General features: G+C 25.8%; 1 protein-coding gene across 1 annotated transcript in view; it reads right to left on the bottom strand.

The window, feature by feature from the left end:
* LOC100212477 (unconventional myosin-VI) overlaps positions 1-19,432 on the bottom strand; it is a 65,600-nt gene that overhangs the window by 2,951 nt on the left and 43,217 nt on the right. Inside the window, exons 18-31 of the mRNA XM_065792530.1 lie at positions 18,109-18,270; positions 17,899-17,937; positions 17,039-17,205; positions 16,705-16,840; positions 13,865-13,994; positions 11,266-11,356; positions 10,679-10,740; positions 10,171-10,259; positions 6,076-6,284; positions 4,604-4,694; positions 4,436-4,476; positions 4,246-4,303; positions 2,933-2,976; positions 2,714-2,805 (exon numbers count right to left, since the gene is read on the bottom strand). Of these exons, the coding sequence (XP_065648602.1) occupies positions 2,714-2,805; positions 2,933-2,976; positions 4,246-4,303; positions 4,436-4,476; positions 4,604-4,694; positions 6,076-6,284; positions 10,171-10,259; positions 10,679-10,740; positions 11,266-11,356; positions 13,865-13,994; positions 16,705-16,840; positions 17,039-17,205; positions 17,899-17,937; positions 18,109-18,270 (1,411 nt within the window). The remainder of the gene's footprint in view (positions 1-2,713; positions 2,806-2,932; positions 2,977-4,245; positions 4,304-4,435; positions 4,477-4,603; positions 4,695-6,075; positions 6,285-10,170; positions 10,260-10,678; positions 10,741-11,265; positions 11,357-13,864; positions 13,995-16,704; positions 16,841-17,038; positions 17,206-17,898; positions 17,938-18,108; positions 18,271-19,432) is intronic.

Here is a 19,432-nt window from a genome sequence, read left to right as displayed (position 1 = left end):
AAGCTAACACAAGAAAATTTGGTTTACATATTATCATAGAATAAAGAGGTCATAAAACAAGATATGCATTAGAATCATCATCGTGATAAAAATATTGCACAAAACAAAAAAACATTTCTCTTTTTTTTTTATTCCTGAAACATTTTTAAATACATTTGCATTTAAAAATGTTTCAGGTATAAAAAAATCAATAAAATTGCGTTTTTTTTTGAAATTTTAATATTCTCGTGTAAAAACTTTGAAAAATTATGATATAAAACTTATTACTTTCTTTTTAACACCACAGTATAACACCCTAACCGCCACAGTATAACACCCTAACCACCAGGATTACAAAAGATGAACTCGAAACACTTTATATAAGCAAGTCAATAGTGATACTTAATATATATATATATAGTAGTATTTTTTGTATATAAAATAATACAAAAAAATGTTTTTCAACATAACAAAACAAAAAAAATGTATAAAAATTATAATTATAATTTAGAAATTATAATTAAAATTTTTAGATTATAATTATAATTTTGAAATTATAATTATAGACCAGTATAGTAAAGGAGGGAATTTTTTTGTCCTATTATAAGTATTTTGAATCTTTTGTGTTTATAAAATCTTGTGTCAAAGGGCATGAATTAAATATAGATATATTATCTCATGTCTATCTATAATAAACATATATAATTTTTGTTCTAAATCTAAATTATCTCTTTCCCAATTACTATAGGTATATTATCTCATGTCAAACATAAAATATCTCTAAACCTTATGCTCAGTCAATATATATTGTGTTTAAATCAATTTAAAATGTTTAGTAACAAATCTACTATGATGAAAACTCTTTCTTGCTTTTAATTAAGTTTATGATTAAACTGCATAAAAGACTTTTTTAAAGTTTAAATTTAAATCATTCTATGAAAAAACAAAACAAGTTATGCACATTATTAAAAGGAACATGAAAGAGATTTTAAAATTTCTTACAATGAAAACGAGAGCTCAAACTACTGCTCCAATATCATTGGTGCAATTTATTTGTGCTACCATTGTATAAAAATAAATTGACTAGTGGGAAATAACATGGCAAAAAATCAAAAAAATGACTTACTTCAATTTTGTTTTAGTTTTGATAATGTAAATAGTGGGTTTAAATACATTATTACTAAGATTCAAGTCAGAGAAGACAAAATAAATTTATTGAGAATGAGATTAAAAATAACTCATGCAAAGTATGTTGCACTATGCATCATATTAAAAAAAAAAATTTGATGGTAGAAATCAGGTTTGGCTTAATTCAGTTTTTAAAACAATTGATTTAGATGAATCATGAGGTAATCATGTTTCATAAATAAATTAATCAGCAAAAAGAGGTCGACCAACAAAAGAGCTGGATGAATCGAGTTCTTGCACCAAAAGACGATTGATAGCATATATATCATATGATTTAAAAACGGAATCTGTCAAAAAAATACTGTTAGTAGCATGAAGCTACTAATAGTATTTTTTTAAATGTCTTTAAACAGCATTTAATTAATGTGACTTTAATTTAGTCAAATTACCTAGTGTCGTTACAAAGAGGCAACACTAACTACACTTAGCTAACCACGTTGCAAGAGAAAATGACCTCTGAAGAAGTTTTTGTATATTTCTTGAATAACAAACTTTCAAAAAATGTTCATGAAAATACTGACAAAAAAGCACCATGCAGATTTCCATCTTATCTAATAGTTTATCAAAATAAAAAATCAAGTGCTCACCTTTAAAAACATCCATTGAAGTTACTGAAACAAAGGCCAAAGTTAACTACAGGAACTTATGGATCACATTAACAAGAGGCTTGTGAAACTACAGGAAAAGTAATTAATACCAATTAGTAGTTAATGTATGGACAGAACATCAAGTCACTCAAAATAGCATCAACGCTTTAATATATACTTCAAGATTCAGACTATTAGTCACAGCAACATCACCTCTTCCACTATATGTACAATCAGATTCAAACAATATTTTATGGAATAACATAATGTCTCAGAGTATTAGATTCTGTAGACCAATTATGCCAGAGTATATAAAGGAAAATAAAAAAGTGGTATTGAAAATTAAGGAAGAAAATGAAAAAGAAATTCTTAATTTATATCCTGGTAAAGTTAACCTACCAGGGTATATGTATGTTTTTATCAAATATAGTTTTGTCATTTCAATGATTGATGGGAAAATCTTAGTTTACACCACGGACACTTCTTCAACATAATGTTGTCTGATTTGTCACGCTAGACCTAACATGATTAAAATTTATTTTGCATACTCTGACGTAAATCCTAGTAATAATGTATTTAAACCCACTATCTACATTATCAAAAGTATTTTTTGAAACCTGAAAACATTGCACAATTTAGTTCACAACAAATCTCATTTTTTCTCAATACAACGATTTTATTTTTAGCCACCTGTTTCAATGGAATATTTCCACTGTGCAATGGTAGCACAAACAAATTGAGCAATGATTTAAGTTACTTCATTCAGGAAATATTTCTATTTGTTATAGACTGCTCACTTTGTGTTGTTTTAGCTGTTTTATCAGGAATCAATTTAAATTTTGACAAAAACTAGAATTGAGCTCAATTTCAATATTTTTGAGGTTTTTATTTTTTCATTCTTTGCACACAAAAATAAACTTAAGAAGAAAACAATTTCAAAGATAAAACTTCATGTTTACCACAAGAGTTATTGATTGTGTCTCTTAGTTCTGAATAACTCCATTTTTTCAAGTTATACTTTGCTGACTTTGGATCTGATTCATTGCTTGTTCTAAAATATGATACAGTATATTATTTAAAACAAAGAATATATTTATATCATCTACTTATATATAATACATTTTAAAATTATATTTATTATATAAAAAAAACATATTTATTACAAACTAAAAATTTACCTTTTTATTTGCATTAAATCTTCAGAATCCATTGTGGAAGGGTCCTAAAAAATATTTAAAACAATTATCACCAATATTTAGCAGTTATTTTATAACTGTTACATATATATTTTTGAACGGTTATATATATCTTATATATATATAACAGTTCAAAAATATATGTATATATATATATATATATATATATATATATATATATATATATATATATATTCTATTATATATAATATATTATATATATTGTATATATATATATAACTATACAAAAATAAGACAAAATAGTTTTTTGATTTATTTTACACTAAAATATAAAATCATATTTAAAAATGTTATTGAGCACCACAACAAATAGCAAAATTAAAAAAATCAAAAAAACATAACTATAAATAAGAATTTATAATTATTTATAAAAACAACCATAAATAAGAATTTACAATTATTAAAAAAAATAATTATAAATAACAATTTATAATTATTTAAAAAAATAACTATAAATAGCAATTTATAACTATTTTTGTGATTTAATCTCAAGCACCGAAATTACTCATTTTTAACATTAGGAAATATATATTTCATTTCGTTATTGAAGAAACAAACTTTACTTATGCAAGGTAATTTATTAAAGTTCAATAAAATACCAAATAAAGTTGTTTACCAAATAAAATATTTTGCAAAAAATAGCAACCGCAAAGTAAATCTTTTTGTTTGCCACTTAAACAATTGATATACAAGATACAAGTACAACATACAAGATACAAGTACAACATACAAGATACAAAAACAACATAAAAGATACAAGTACAACATACAAGATACAAGTACAACATACAAGATACAAAAACAACATACAAGATACAAGTACAACATACAAGGGGAACATTGTAAACAACTCCTATGCAATTTACATAGTATATGATATAGATAAAAAGCATAGGAACAGATAAAACTAGAGTTCACACAAAATATTAGACAACAGTTAGAGTGTGCAACAAATAAATATTAGACATAGGCTTACATCTAGCAGTAAACAAAACAGACAGGATTTGCAACAATATAAAACAATAAGATGACAAAACAATAAGATGATAAAACAATAAGATGACAAAATAATAGGCTATTGATTATTATTACTTTTAATTATAAGAATTTTAATGCAATTAAAATGTAACAAAAAAAATAAATAAAAAAAAGCAACAATTATTTTCTACATGTTAAAGTAGTTAACACCCCTTCCTCCCATCCCCTTCCCATCATGTGACAGCACTGCAAGTTTGTAAAACAAAAAAAAATCTTTTTTCATTTTTTCAACTTACCGCTGCTAAACGTAAAGCCAGTTCATAGTCTCTACGCTGTTGTTCCTCACGTTGTTCACTACAAATAGTTAAAAAAAACTTCAAACAAATAATTGAAAGAAACAAAAAAACAACAACAAATAATTGAAAACAACAACAATTTACAAATAAAAAGCCTTCAAATGGGTAAAAAATATTATTTTCAACATACAGAAGTAGTTGTTCATTTAAATCCTCATTCTTCCTGCTTTCCTAAAATATGTACAGAAATGCTTGACTAAATAAAAAATAAAACTACTCAAGTGAAAAAAAAATAACTTCTCTAAAATTTGTCAAAACTTATTACAAAAATTCTCTAAAATTTGTCAAAACTTATTACATTGGCAAGTTTATTTTTCTGCTCTTCTTCGTGTCTTTTTCTTTCAGCTGCTTCAGCTTCTTCCTTCATTTTGGCTTCCTTAGCTAAACGCCTGTTTAAAAAAACATTATAGTATATGACTCATCAACACAAAATAAATTATCCTTTGATTGTAATTAATATATATATATATATATATAAATATATATATATATATATATATATATATATATATATATATATATATATATATAAATATATATATATAAATATTAATGAAAAGCACCTCTACACAATTTTAATTTTAGATATAACTGACTTTTACCCATCGATTAATGTAAAACTACTTAGCGACGCAATAGAGTTTGCTGGTCAGCACCTATAACCTATTATAAATCAAGAAGGTAGGAAATTTATTATACACGCGAGAAAATCTTTAATCTTTAACAATAGCAATTCTTGGATTAAAAAAAACATTTACTTGATGTAACTATGGGTGCTTATGATGGAGCAGAAGTATGTGAATTAGTGGGAACTTTTATGTTGCACAAACTATCTCAGTATTACAACGGGAAGGAACTAGGTTTATTTCAAAACTACGGTCTAGCTATTTTTAAAAATTGTAGTGGCCAATTAATGGAAAAAATAAAGAAACATTTTGTAAATATTTTTAAAAGCAATGGACTCCATTTATCTATCAGCTGTAATGTTAAAATTGTCAATTACCTTGACTTAACACCAAATCTTAGCAACAGTTCCTTCCAACCTTACTCAAAGCCAGATAACAACTTAATTATATACACTCCGACTCTAACCACCCTCCGTGCATATTAAAAAGGTAATTTATTACACAGAAAAAGTTTATATTGGTATTAGTGAGACCCCTTTCAAGTTAAGGTATGCAAACCATTTAAAATCTTTTGATTTAAGTACAGAAATGATACGGAATTATCTAAAGAAATTTGGAAACTTAAAGAAGAAAACTTTTTGTTTTTTACTAAGTGGAAAATTATCAAGCGCTGCCAAACATTTAATCCTTTGTCCAAAATTCGTAACCTTTGTCTTAATGAAAAGTTTTATATTTAAATGCATGCAGGGGAAAATCTGTTGAACAAAAGGAACGAGTTGGTTTCAAATTGTAGACTTTTTTGTTTGTTTTTAATATAGTACATGGCTGTTGATTGCCGTATAGGCATGAAACTTATAGTTCCATGAAAAGTTATTTTTTCTCTATGTAAATATATATATGGTATATATATTCTGCGGCCTTGTTCGACGAGGTTCGTGTTTCGGAGTTATAGAGTTGAGAGAGTGTTATAACCACTATTAAGTAGCCTCCTCATCTGTAGTGGCCTTCTTGGCCTTGAAGAGGTGAATAACAAAAAAAAAAAAAAAAAAAAAAAATATATATATATATATATATAAACACACACACATATATATATATACATATATATATGAAAATAAATATATCCGGACATAAAAAAAATTACTCTTTTCGAAGTTGTTCTTCTTGAATTTTCAAATTCTCTTCCTCAATTCTTTTTTTCTTCTCAAGTTCCATTTGTTCTTGAAGCTTCCTAACTTTTTCCTGCTCTTTTTCTGCTGTCACTTGAGATTGCAAAACAGATAGCTGCTTAGAAATTTGCTGCACAAGTTCATTATAACGAGTGGTCATCTGGCTTTCTGACATAACGTTGTTCTAAAAAATATATTATAAAAATTTGTATCAACATGTTTTTAGGATTTTTTATAAATAATAATGTTTACATTTTTATTATATATAATGAAAAAGAAATATATAAAACAAAAAATATCAAATATTTTATAATTACAATATATTATATTATACATATTTTACTTATAATTATAAATAGACTTAAATAAATTGTTGTAATAAAAACATCATTACAATCATATTAATAACATAAAATTACAAAAATAATGCTAAATTATAGAACAAGAAAACCATGAAAATAATGCATAAGATTAGGAGGAATATAAAATAAGGAGAAAATATAAAAATCATGAAAATAAGGAATAACTTGTGAACATAAAAACCATAAATGCAGCCTATTTTGAAGTAACCAAAATAAATTATCCTCCTCGACTAAAGTGGCCTTCTCCGGTTTCTGGAGGTGAATAAGTTTTTTTGGGTTTGGTGGATTCCTAGTATGATCTGTTTATAATCTTTATTCCTTAAATTTCAAGTTTCAAGAGGTAAATGCCAAAACATCTAGGTCTATCTTTATTTACATTAAAGTCTTTTAAAAACCTCCACATTAACCTTTAATTTAATTGTTATACATAAGTGCTGTTTTGTCAGTTGCTTGTATTATTAAGTTTTTATTTTTTGTTGATTTTTGTAAGTTTAAATTTTCAAAGTAAAACAAAAAAAAACTTTTCAAATCTAAGAATAATAAAATACAAATGCAATTAAAAAAAAAGGAAAAAGTGAAAATTTTATAAGTAATAACTAAATAAATAATAAATTTATAAGTAATAACTTAAACAAATAATAGATAAATTTATATATAGTAGCTGTTACTAATATAAATAATATAAAACTAATGTAGTTTATAAACTTAATTGATTTTTATTTTTCACCTTTTAATAACATATTTTGCTGATTGAGGTCGAAGAAAATGCTGATTAAGGTCAGAGAAAACTAGAGGAAGAAGACCATAATATCCTCTACAATATTAAAGCTTATAAGAGGATATTAGGTTTATATTAAAGATAGTCAAAGAAGCATTGACATTATTATAAACACTAGATATTGCATTTTATACTCTCTTCTACACTTGATTAAAACACTGGATTATATTCTGCATTTTTAGTTCTAAAGTTTATTTTTTATTTTGTTCAAATATTAGTTTGTACCACACAGTTTTATTAATTTGATATGTAATCTTGAATTGAATTAAAGTGGGTGTGATCTTCAAGATCTTGAGCTTTTATTTTCAAATTTGTTTTATTAATTTCTGAGCTACATTAACATTTTAAGATTTTGGCTGTTAGCACATTTTTTTAGTTTTAAGACTACACTATAACTGTAACTAGTTTATCTTTTTTGTGGACATTTGTTGGCCATTAGTTGCTATTTGCTATCTGGCACTTTTTTGTGGACATTTGATGGCCATTAGTTGCTACTTGTTATCTGGCACTTTTTTGTGGACATTTGTTGGCCATTAGTTGCTATTTGCTATATGGCACTTTTTTGTGGACATTTGACGGCCATTAGTTGCTACTTGTTAGCTGGCACTTTTTTGTGGACATTTGATGGCCATTAGTTGCTATTTGCTATCTGGCACTTTTTTGTGGACATTTGATGGTCATTAGTTGCTACTTGTTATCTAGCACTTTTTTGTGGACATTTGATTCCATTAGTTGCTACTTGTTATCTGGCACTTTTTTGTGGACATTTGATGGCCATTAGTTGCTATTTGCTATCTGGCACTTTTTTGTGGACATTTGATGGCCATTAATTGCTACTTGTTAGCTGGCACTTTTTTGTGGACATTTGATGGTCATTAGTTGCTACTTGTTATCTAGCACTTTTTTGTGGACATTTGATGGCCATTAGTTGGTACTTGTTATCTAGCTCTTTTTTGTGGACATTTGATTCCATTAGTTGGTACTTGTTATCTGGCACTTTTTTGTGGACATTTGATGGTCATTAGTTGCTACTTGTTATCTGGCACTTTTTTGTGGAAATTTGATGGTCATTAGTTGCTACTTGCTATCTGGCACTTTTTTGTGGACATTTGATGGTCATTAGTTGCTACTTGTTATCTGGCACTTTTTTGTGGAAATTTGATGGTCATTAGTTGCTACTTGCTATCTGGCACTTTTTTGTGGACATTTGATGGCCATTAGTTGCTACTTGTTATCTGGCACTTTTTTGTGGACATTTGATGGCCATTAGTTGCTACTTGTTATCTGGCACTTTTTTGTGGACATTTGATGGCCATTAGTTGCTACTTGTTATCTGGCACTTTTTTGTGGACATTTGATGGCCATTAGCTGCTACTTGCTATCTGGCACTTTTTTGTGGAAATTTGATGGCCATTAGTTGCTACTTGTTATTTGGCACTTTTTTGTCGAAATTTGATGGTCATTAGTTGCTACTTGTTAGCTGGCACTTTTTTGTGGACATTTGATGGCCATTAGTTGCTACTTGTTATCTGGCACTTTTTTGTGGACATTTGATGGCCATTAGTTGCTACTTGTTATCTGGCACTTTTTGTGGACATTTGATGTTGTTGGAAAAACTGCTTTATGTGGTTTGGGAAAGCAATACATGGTCATGATACATGTCGTTATCAAAAAATGATAACTATACTTATTACAGTACACATTTGTTATAATACTCATTTGTTACAGTCTATGTTTGTTACAGTACACATTTGTTACAGTATACATTAGTTACAGTATACATTTGTTACAGTACATACTTGTTACAGTACAGATCCATTTAAAAAAAAAAGTACTTTAGGATAATTATATATAGTTATATACATATTTTTAGACCAATTTTACAAGATTCATTCAAAATGCTTTCATAATCATACAATAATTCTAAGGAACAAAAAAACACCAGAAAGAATACTACAAAAAAAAACACCTGTAAAAAAGATCCATAGCAAACCACAAGTTAGATTATAAATATAGTAAACTTAGTAAGATTATAAATATAGTAAACTTCTTTACAAAATTCAAAGAGCAATATTGTTTGATTAAAAAAGTATATATTTGATTATATAAACAGATTATCAGGAGGTAGACATCTGGTTTAGAATTTATTTGTGTAAGTAAGTAGAATGTACATGTACAGTGTAACAATGTAAGTAGAATGTACATGAACATGTAAGTAGAATTTTATTGTGTAAACATGTAAGTATAACTCTAGCAGTTGTTTTGAAAAAGAACAATTCAGTTGGTTTGGTAAGTAAGGATTCATTAGTAATAATAATTTCAGTTGCATAATTAAAAATGTTAGATGTCATTAGTCAGATGTCATTAGTCAGATGTCATTAGTCAGATGCCATTAGTCAGATGTCATTAGTCAGATGTCATTATCCACCTGTCATTAGTCAGATGTCATTAGTCAGATACATAAGCTAACAAAAAAAAATCTGAAAGATTGCTTCAAAAGATTTTTGAGAAAAGCTTACCCCTCAAAAAGCTTTGAATTGTAAACAAATTTTTTAGTGAAACATTCATTTATGTACCTTGGATAAAATGTATACTAGTAAGAAACAAAATGTGGAACTTTATTTCTTGAATATTTTACGCTGCTCTACATTTTTACGTTTTGGATATGAAAATTAAAGTGCTTGTTGAATAAAAATATAATATCATTTCATATGAAAAAAATTATAAACATAATTTACATTGTTTTTTCCTAAACTGTAATTTATGTAACTAAAAAAATTGGTAATTAATTACCAATTTTTTTTTTCTTAAATTATTTGCATTTATTTTTACTAATTACATTTTTTTACAAATATAATTGATGAAATATAGCAATCTTTTGATAATAAAGTAAAACATTTTTCTATTATTTACAAAATATATTTAAAAACCTGAATTTGCTTTATGCTGTTATTAACGTCGTTAGTAAGGACTTGAACTTGTTTGTTGAAAATATCTTTATCATTCTTTAACATCGAAACTAAAAATATTTGAATTATTCAAATTAATTAAAAAACAAAAAATTGAACTATTAATAACATATTATCAAGCATAATAAAAATAAACAATTAAACTTTTCATCTTAGTTGCAGATTCTAACAAAATCTTGGTAGTGCAGTCTCAAATTTTATGCAATTATGCATCAAAATATAACACTATTGTATTTTTCAAAAAGAACATCATTGAAAAGATATCTGGTCACAAAAATGCTCATCTTAAAATAATTTATAGTAAAAAGAAAAAAATTAATTTCTTATATAAATAAAGAAATTCTGAAAATGAAAACATTAAACAAAGATTTCCCAAAAAACAAATAAGTACTGAAAACTCCTAGATAATAAGAAATTTTTACAGCAGAAAAATAGTCCAAAAAATTATTTTAATTTTTTAAAATTTTACCCATTTCCGTAAGTTGCTTTAATTGGCCATGTAATGTTTGCATCTTTCCTAATGCTTTATACCTGTAAAATTAAAAGTTTTTATTCAAAGGTAAACTAAAAAAACTAACAAATCAATACCAAATTATTTTCAAGTATATAAATTTGAACAAACTGAAAATTACATTGGTTTAACATAGAGCTAATAACACAGCTAGCTAGTTTTACAACAACTTTTTAATTTTTACTTAATTAGAAAAAAAGTAAATTTCATCAAAATGTTTCAATAAACTGAAATTCTTCATTAATATTTCACAAACTGAAATGCTTCACTAAAACTCTTGTCAAAAAAAAAAAAAATCAATAAGTCTACATACTAAAATATAGAGTGCACCAAGAGTAATCTCTTGGGCATTTATGACATAACATATTTTTTCACTACTTAAGATACTAACAAAAAATTTCTGTTTTTATTCACCAAATTTTAATTAAATTTTTTTTTTTTCAATTCCGCTAATACAACTGAAGTTATTATTTTCTAAACAATAAATGAAATAAACAAAAATAAAACAAATATATAAATAAAACAAAATTTTATAAATTTATAACCTTGGTTTGTGTTTTTTCTTGGCTAAAAACATTCGAATATTTTTTTGTATGCACACAAGCATTTCTTGACGATATTTGATTTTGTTTGCAACTAAAAGAACAAAATTTTGTAAAACAATTATAAACAGATATTATAAATGTATAACCTTATAAATATATAATATTAAAAATATATAGTCTTAAAAATATATAACCTTATAAATATATTGGGTTTGCGCAATAGTAATTATATTCTTTTGAGTTAAAAGTGAAAGAATTATTCTGCATTTTTGTCTACAACAATTTCCCAATGAGTGATGATCTGAAAATAGAAGTCTTCTGGCTTAAAGGCAAAAAAAGTTGCTCAGATAAGCTTTGAAGTCAGTTTTATTTTTTTTCAAAAGTTTTTTCTCTATTTTGTAGATTGTTGTTAAATATATTATTTTATTCAAATCAAGTTCATATTTTAAAGTCACTATTGGCTTTTAAGTAGGGCTGAGCCATTAGCAATTTCTGGTGTGAATAACATAGAGTACCCAGTTCTCATCATTCATGATAACATTTTCAAACAAACTCATAGTAAGTTATTTGGATAATAAGTACATGAAGTTAGTAAAATAAGTATCGGAACAAAAGTGTTTTTTATCGAAAGTGAACTTAATTTCAAAATTCAAGTAACTTCAGATGAAAAATATGTTTATAATAAAATATTTTATGATTATTATGAAAGTAAACTTAATCAAAAATTCAATAAACAAAAAAAAAATTACATTATATACTTTTAAAAACTAAAAACTAAAAACTACACATTAAGTTGTATACATTTCTGAGTAAAAAAAATTTATTGCTTATTAGTATTTAATTTCACAAAAAGTAAATTTTTTTTTTTTGTTAATAAAAATTAGCACTTGTTTTATAAAATTGTTTTAATTTTCATGAATCTTCTAAGTGAAGTTACGAAGACTAGTTACACAACTATTGGCTTTATTTTGAAGATGTCCATTTTAGATGCTCCTTGTATTTAGGAAAAAAATCATTTATTCAAAATGATTTTTTTCCTAAATACAAGGAAATACTACTTAAGTTTATTAATTGAAATACTACTTAAGTTTATTAATACATAAAATACTACTTAAGTTTATTAATTGTAAATATGTATATAAAAAAATAGACCACATTGTTTTGTTTTGTTATTCGACAGGTCTGTTACCTGCAAATGGTTGTTGAAAAGTAAAGCGGGAACATTTCCTCTGAATACATTTTTTATGAGCTACTTTTTGACATTTACTTGCATTTGAGTAAAATTTCACTCACTATAACAGCACTTTTACTTGAGTGCAAAATTTTGTTACTTTTTCCACTTCTGGTTATTTGGATAGCAAAAAGACATACAGTCAGAGAGATAAGTATCAGAACCGAAATGTTTTTTAACAAAAGTTAACTTAATTTCAAAAATCAAGTAATTTCATATGAAAAAGTTTATAATAAAATATTTTATGATTATTATGAAAGTAAACTTAATCAAGAATTCAATAAACAAAAAAACAAAAAAATACATATAATTTTAATAACTAAAAACTCAGCAATACATTCAAAGTAATTACATAACATACCAGACCAACATTCCATTAAATATTATACTTTTCCTTGAATGCAGCAGAGTGTAAATGCTTTACTTTATCTATACTTTTTGAGTTACAGAGAAAAAACAAAACTTTGACTCATCAGCCCACAAAACTTTCTTTCAGAATGATTCTTGCAGTCAACTATTAGTGGTTACTTATTGTTAATTAATAATATACCTAAAACTATAATAATTATTAAAAACCTAAAACTAATTAATAATATACCTTATAAATCTTTTTTTGATAATCACTTTGAAAACTCTGTTTACATAACAATATTTAATATTTAGGCTAAATATCTTTTGTTGAGATTTTAACACTCATTAAGGAGTCATTTAATTTTAGCAAGGAAAAGTTAATTAATGAAGTTTCTTTTCTTTTGCAATTTAAAATTCTGATTAAATTTTGTTTAAAAAAAACCATAAAAGTATTTATCAAAAACTTTTTCAAATATCCTGACAAACTTTATTTTTGACAACTTTTGTTTGTTTAGATAAACATCTCTATAATTGTATGCGCTCAGAAAAAACTTTTATTTAATCAAATCTTAAGGAATCCAAATGCCTAAAAAAAGCTAAAACCAAACTAATTCAGATAAAGTGAAATAGTGGTATAGCAACACTCAAGAGTAATCACCAAAAAATTAGTCTGGATTCAACTCCAGAAAATGTTTAGATTTGGGTTTATCTTCCAACTCATAGTAATTTTTATCAATTAATTTATAAATAAGTGTATAATATGTGATTAATACTTAAACACAACCAATAAAATCTTATAAATATATAATCAAATTAAAGTCTGCAAGAAACACCATTAATAACATAGAGAAAAAATAAAAATAAAAAAAAGTTGAATTTTTTTTGCCATATAAGTGTACAGAGAATAATACCCAAACCCTCAAACATTTATGTACGGAACTCCTCACAGATGGCTACTTCAGGAACATTTTCTTGCAGACTTAAGTAAACAAAATTAAATAATATATATCAGCTTACGCTTTTGAACAGATAAAGCTCCCCAAATGATTCGTTTCCAACGATTTATTACAATCCACTTTTGAACTTTTGAAACTAAAACTTTTAAGGTTTCTGGATCAGAGCGCATGAGTTGGTCAAATTCTGCAAACTACCAACCAATAAAATGTATTTATATATATGTATGTATACATATATATAAATACATTTATATACATATATATAAATACATCGACAAACTTGAGAACATTTATTATAAAAAAACAAACATCAACATTTTCTTAAAAATTAGAAAAAAACTCAGCATTGTATTAAACTTTAATAAATTTTTCTTTGCTCTTTTGACAGTTTTATTTTAATTATTTTAGAATTTTTTAGAATTAATAAAATGTTTGTTTTCTATTTTTATTTTAACTGTTTTGTTTACAATTTGAATAAAAAGTTTCATATTTAGAATTTAATTAAAAAGTTTCATATTTAGAATATAAATAAAAAGTTTTTATTTTAACTACTGTATTCACAATTATTTTGTTTTTCTGTTTTTATACCATTAAATAAAAAGAGCTGGTCAATTAACTTATCCACAGTTCAAATCTAAAGAAATGGGTCGTTACAAATGGGTTGTTGCAAATGTGATGCAAACACATATTACGTGTCTATAAATTTATACAACTTGCACTTATGTTTAGATTTTTTAGAGACAATTTGAAAGTTTTCACCAAAAAATTGCAATGGCAGAAAAAAAATTAGGGTTGACAGAAGCAGCAATGATGGGAAACTATATATGGTCTTTAAAAAGAAAGGATAAAAGTATTTATAGCAGAGCCACAACAAGTTGTAACTTTTCTAAAAAGTTTTAAGACTAAAAAGTTGATTTAATCTATGCTTTTCTTCATCTTAGAGTATTTGAGATAACACAGCAGTTTGTTTGTTTTTTCTTTAATATTAGTAGTGGTTAGATGAAATTGTTTATAAAATACATTTACCAACCAAGAACCAAGATGCCGTATGTCCAGTTTTGACTTTTTTTCTGTTTATTAATAAAAGATGTTCTCTATGATAAAATCTATGTTTTGAGTAATTCTAGTCTCAAAAATTATTAAACTTAGGGTTATATTAAAAGAACCAGAAGGTCATATGTCCAAAAAGGTGATTACTGTTATTATCAACTAGCCGTATGTTCTTTGACCAATCAGAAAAGCCAAGACTGTGTTTACGCTGTTAAACAACCATTGAAACTCTATTTGTTATCAATAAAATGGTGTACCATGAAAGCACTGATGAAGTCTCTCAAAGGTACGAACATAAATGTAGAGTTCTCTAAATTATGAATTTATGAATAGTTTAGACTAGTCAATGCCTACTACTTAGTTTTAAATATATTACAATTCTTAATATTATTATTTCTATTAGTATTATTATTATTATTATAATATAATAATTTAGAAACTCAAAGGAACAAGATGTTGTTTACATTCAATTACAACATAATCTTTAATTCAATTATCTCTGAAATTCAATCGCAACATATCAATAAAAATGACAATTTCCTTAATCAAGCTGCTTTGAACAGACATACCAGAGAAAGTAGCAGAAAACACAGGAGAACTGGAAAAAAAATTACATGCAAACGAAAACGAGACCTTACCTTCTGGAAAAAATAAATAAAAAAAGAACTTAGACAGTGTGGTTAGCATTACATAGCCTCAAATGGTAAAATATAACAGGGGAAATTTCTAAAAGACTGTAAGAGAAATAACACACAATGCCGTTGTAAATGTAAAATAAAAATTAGCGCTGCTGATCAAGAAACTTTGCACAAACAACACTAGATTTTAAATGATCAAGAAAAGCATCTTTTTTACTCCCAAACTACAATTGCAAAGAACAAAAAAAGGTTTCGTTTGGCTGAAAATCCAGAATTGAGAAAAAAAAACAGTTATTCATATTACTTTATTATTTCTCATAAACTAATACATGTTCGCAAAGAATTTTATCTATGTACTCTAGATATTGATGAAAAAAGAATTAGAAATTGCCATTTAACAAAAAACAAAACAACCGGAACACCTTAACATTATAAAAGAGATAAAGTACCTAGTCGAACTGTCCCAAATTACATTAGAATTCTGTAAGTCAGCATATTCAAAGCATTCCCAGAATCAATAGTCACTTTTTTCAAAAGCACAAACAAAAAGTATATTCAAGAAAATCTGAATATGACCATTTTGTATGAGAAATATTCTGATGATTCCTGCAAAAAAAAGTATGTATAGATCAATATTTAACACAGAGTTCAACATTAAAGTTCATAAACTAAAAAAAGATAGATATGATAAAATCTATGTTTTGAGTAATTGAGTAATGTGAAAGTATAAAAATGAATCCCTCCTCTGCCTCTCTCCCCATTTATTAGATCTAGACTAAAATTTCTACCCACCTAATATTCTTACCCCTCCTCTCTCTTTTATTAATCACCCAAGAGTAATCATAAAAACCGCTTTCTGAAAAAACGCAAAAAAAAAAAAAAAAAAAGGTCAACTATCAGTATTTGTGCCCTAAAATTTGAAAATCGAATTACTCCGAATCACAAAAAGTGGAGATACGGCTTCTTGGTACTCGGCTGACAAATTATTTAAATTGATAAAAGAAATATAAAATATATATATATAATATCAAAAAACAATGTTTTATAATTAAAAAGCAAAAAAATATTAAGCAGAGCTAAGGTAAATAAAGCAACAGCAGCAAGACCAAAAGTTTGAAATAATTGAACTTATGTTTATTTTCAATTTATTTATAAAAAAATTATATTATAAGAAATACCTAATATTAAATTAATATTGAATTATAAGAACTACCTTTCCAGGTCTAAAGAAGGCTTTTGACATTCCAAATTTGAAATTACCATTTTCTATTCCAACAGCTCTAAATAATGCTTGACAAAATGTTCGTGGGTTTAGACAACTTAACTTTTCAGGCAAGTAACCCTTATACCTGTATGTATAAATTTAAAAAAATTTTTTTTAGATTAAAATATTAGCATTATGGCATGATTGTATTTTTGTTACAAAAATTTTTTATAACAATTTATCAAAATAGTCACAAAAACTATAATGTAATTAAACTATAATGTCAATTATAATGTCATAACTATGATGCAGTCATAAGAATTTAAATCTGAGCAAAACATACTTGCTATGTAGATCTGTAAACGAAGTTCTTGATGGATAACCTTCTTGCATAAGTTCTAAAACTGAAACCATTCCAGCACATTGCAATTGGCTAAGAATCTGTCCGCCTTCAAAATCAGAACTTTTCATAGCATCATTAGGCTTTATGCATCGAACAAAGTTTGAACTCTAAGAATAATAACAAAATAATTTTTTTTAAATTTTAGTTGTTCAATTGTAGAACAATCTTTTCCTGTGCCATTACTAGCATGAAATTACTTACAACCTCCCCAAGGTGCTAATAATGCTATTATGAGCAATGATTTGAATAATGGAGTATCATTTTCCTATGGGGTATATATTTTCTAACATGTTTAACTTGTTACTCTGCAAAACAGTCCTACTCAATACTGGACAATTTACTACCTTACTCTTATAACTCTATTATAGAGGTCATTTTAATAGAGGGCATTTTAACATAGGGCATTTAACAGAAGAAAGGTTAAAAAAGGACATTTTTAAAGAGACAATTTTTACAGAGAATATATTTAAAGAGTTTATTTTTACAGAGAACATTTTTTAAGAGGGTATTTTTAAGGACAATATTTTTAAAGAGGTTATTTTTACAGAAGGCATTTTTAAAGAAAGATTTTAGATAATAAACAAAATTTTTATTTATATATTTCGAATTTTTAGAATTTTTAAAGATAAAGAATAAAAGATGCCATCTTCAAAAAATTGAAAAATAAGACTCAGCTAAACAATTACATTAGCAACAATATTAACGATAATACTAACAAGCAAAATAGATCTATTTTCAATGACAAAAAATATGGTAAAAAAACATTCAAAAAAACAAACTTTAACTTCAAAACAACTTACAGTTGATCGTAACTTTTCAATTAACAATGTAAGTTGATTCTAAATTAATAAACAACTAAATTTTAAACAAAATCATAAAAACAATCATCTTTTTTAACACTTTCAAATTTAAACCAACCCTACTGTAAACCTACCCTAAATTTCATTCAAACACTTTCAATTGTAAACCTAACCTAAATTTCATTCCAACACTTTTAAATGTAAACCTACCCTAAATTTCATTCCAACACTTTCAAATGTAAGTTTTTTGCTTTTCGTATTGTTTACTTTAGATATTGGAAATAAACTTTTTATGAATGGATCAGAAGACTCCAGCAGTAACTGTTCTAAATTATCATGTAATGCATCGTTGTTTTTTTCTAAAAACCCAGCCTATAATAAAAAATTATTAAACAAATATTTAAAAATAACTTAATAAATAAGACATATGGGTAATAAAATACATAAATGATATATACACACATAAATCCTTTGCGGTGTATAGAAGGGCTGTTTACAACTATTTGCATAACAGTCAATTAAATTTATTTTTACCAAAAAATAATTTTTTTATCATTATTGAAAAGAGGGATAAATGTCCAAATCCAGATATTACAGAAATTCCGAATAAAAAAAACTTGGTCTAAAGTGGGAACAAGATAGAAATAAACAATTATCTTCGTATGTGACAGGCTTTCTATGTAATTGCAAGTATTACATGTGTTTTCAGAAAATGACTGCGGAAGAGAGGGAGTTTTTACTTTTGTACTTTAACAAAATGCAAAATAAAGATCAACAAAACAGCTTTCTTGCTTCAATGATTGAGATTTTAAGTGTTAAACGAAGAAGTCTTTGACAAAAAAAAAATTCTTTATGACCACTTATTCTCTTATTACATCAAAGTGACGTGAAACAATAATGCTGTTAGAGTTCCAGTTTGCATCAATGCTATTTCAAGTCAAGAATAGAAAGAATAAGGAAAACATACAAACCAACCTCTTGTCCTTTCAGATCATACTTTAAATAGGACTATTGGTCATTTCAAGTTATTTTAAAGGACAACAAAGCCATGTTACAGGATATTTCTCTAATGTTACAAGATATTTTACATTTACTAATGATGTTTTTATTTATATTTAATAAGTTCTAATGAAAACTTTAACTTAAAATTGAGAACATGGAAAATCAGAATTGTTAACTGTTTTAAACATAACTTTTTTAAAATCAATATTGATAAAATACGCAAGAAAAAACACTCTCAACAAAAACCATTAGTAGCAAAACTATTTAAATAGATTAACTGTTATATTGTTTATTAATAATAATAATTATTATTACTAAAATGAAATTATTATCATTGATAATAACTGTTTATTGATATTTTGTTTCTGTGGAGAAGTGCCATTGTGAAGATTTTTGTGGAAATGCCATGGACAATATTTTATCCCAAAATAAAATAATTTTTTTTAAAGAAATAGGTGTCTGCTGCATACTAAAGCCCTTTTGTATATTTTAAAAAATGGAGCAAAAGTGAAGGCCTATAATAGATTGAAGA

The sequence above is a fragment of the Hydra vulgaris genome, chromosome 03 (genome assembly GCF_038396675.1).
Source record: "Hydra vulgaris chromosome 03, alternate assembly HydraT2T_AEP".
Taxonomy (NCBI): Eukaryota; Metazoa; Cnidaria; class Hydrozoa; order Anthoathecata; family Hydridae; genus Hydra; species Hydra vulgaris.
Note: the sequence above shows the minus strand (reverse complement) of the source record. Positions and strands in the feature narration are given on the sequence as shown.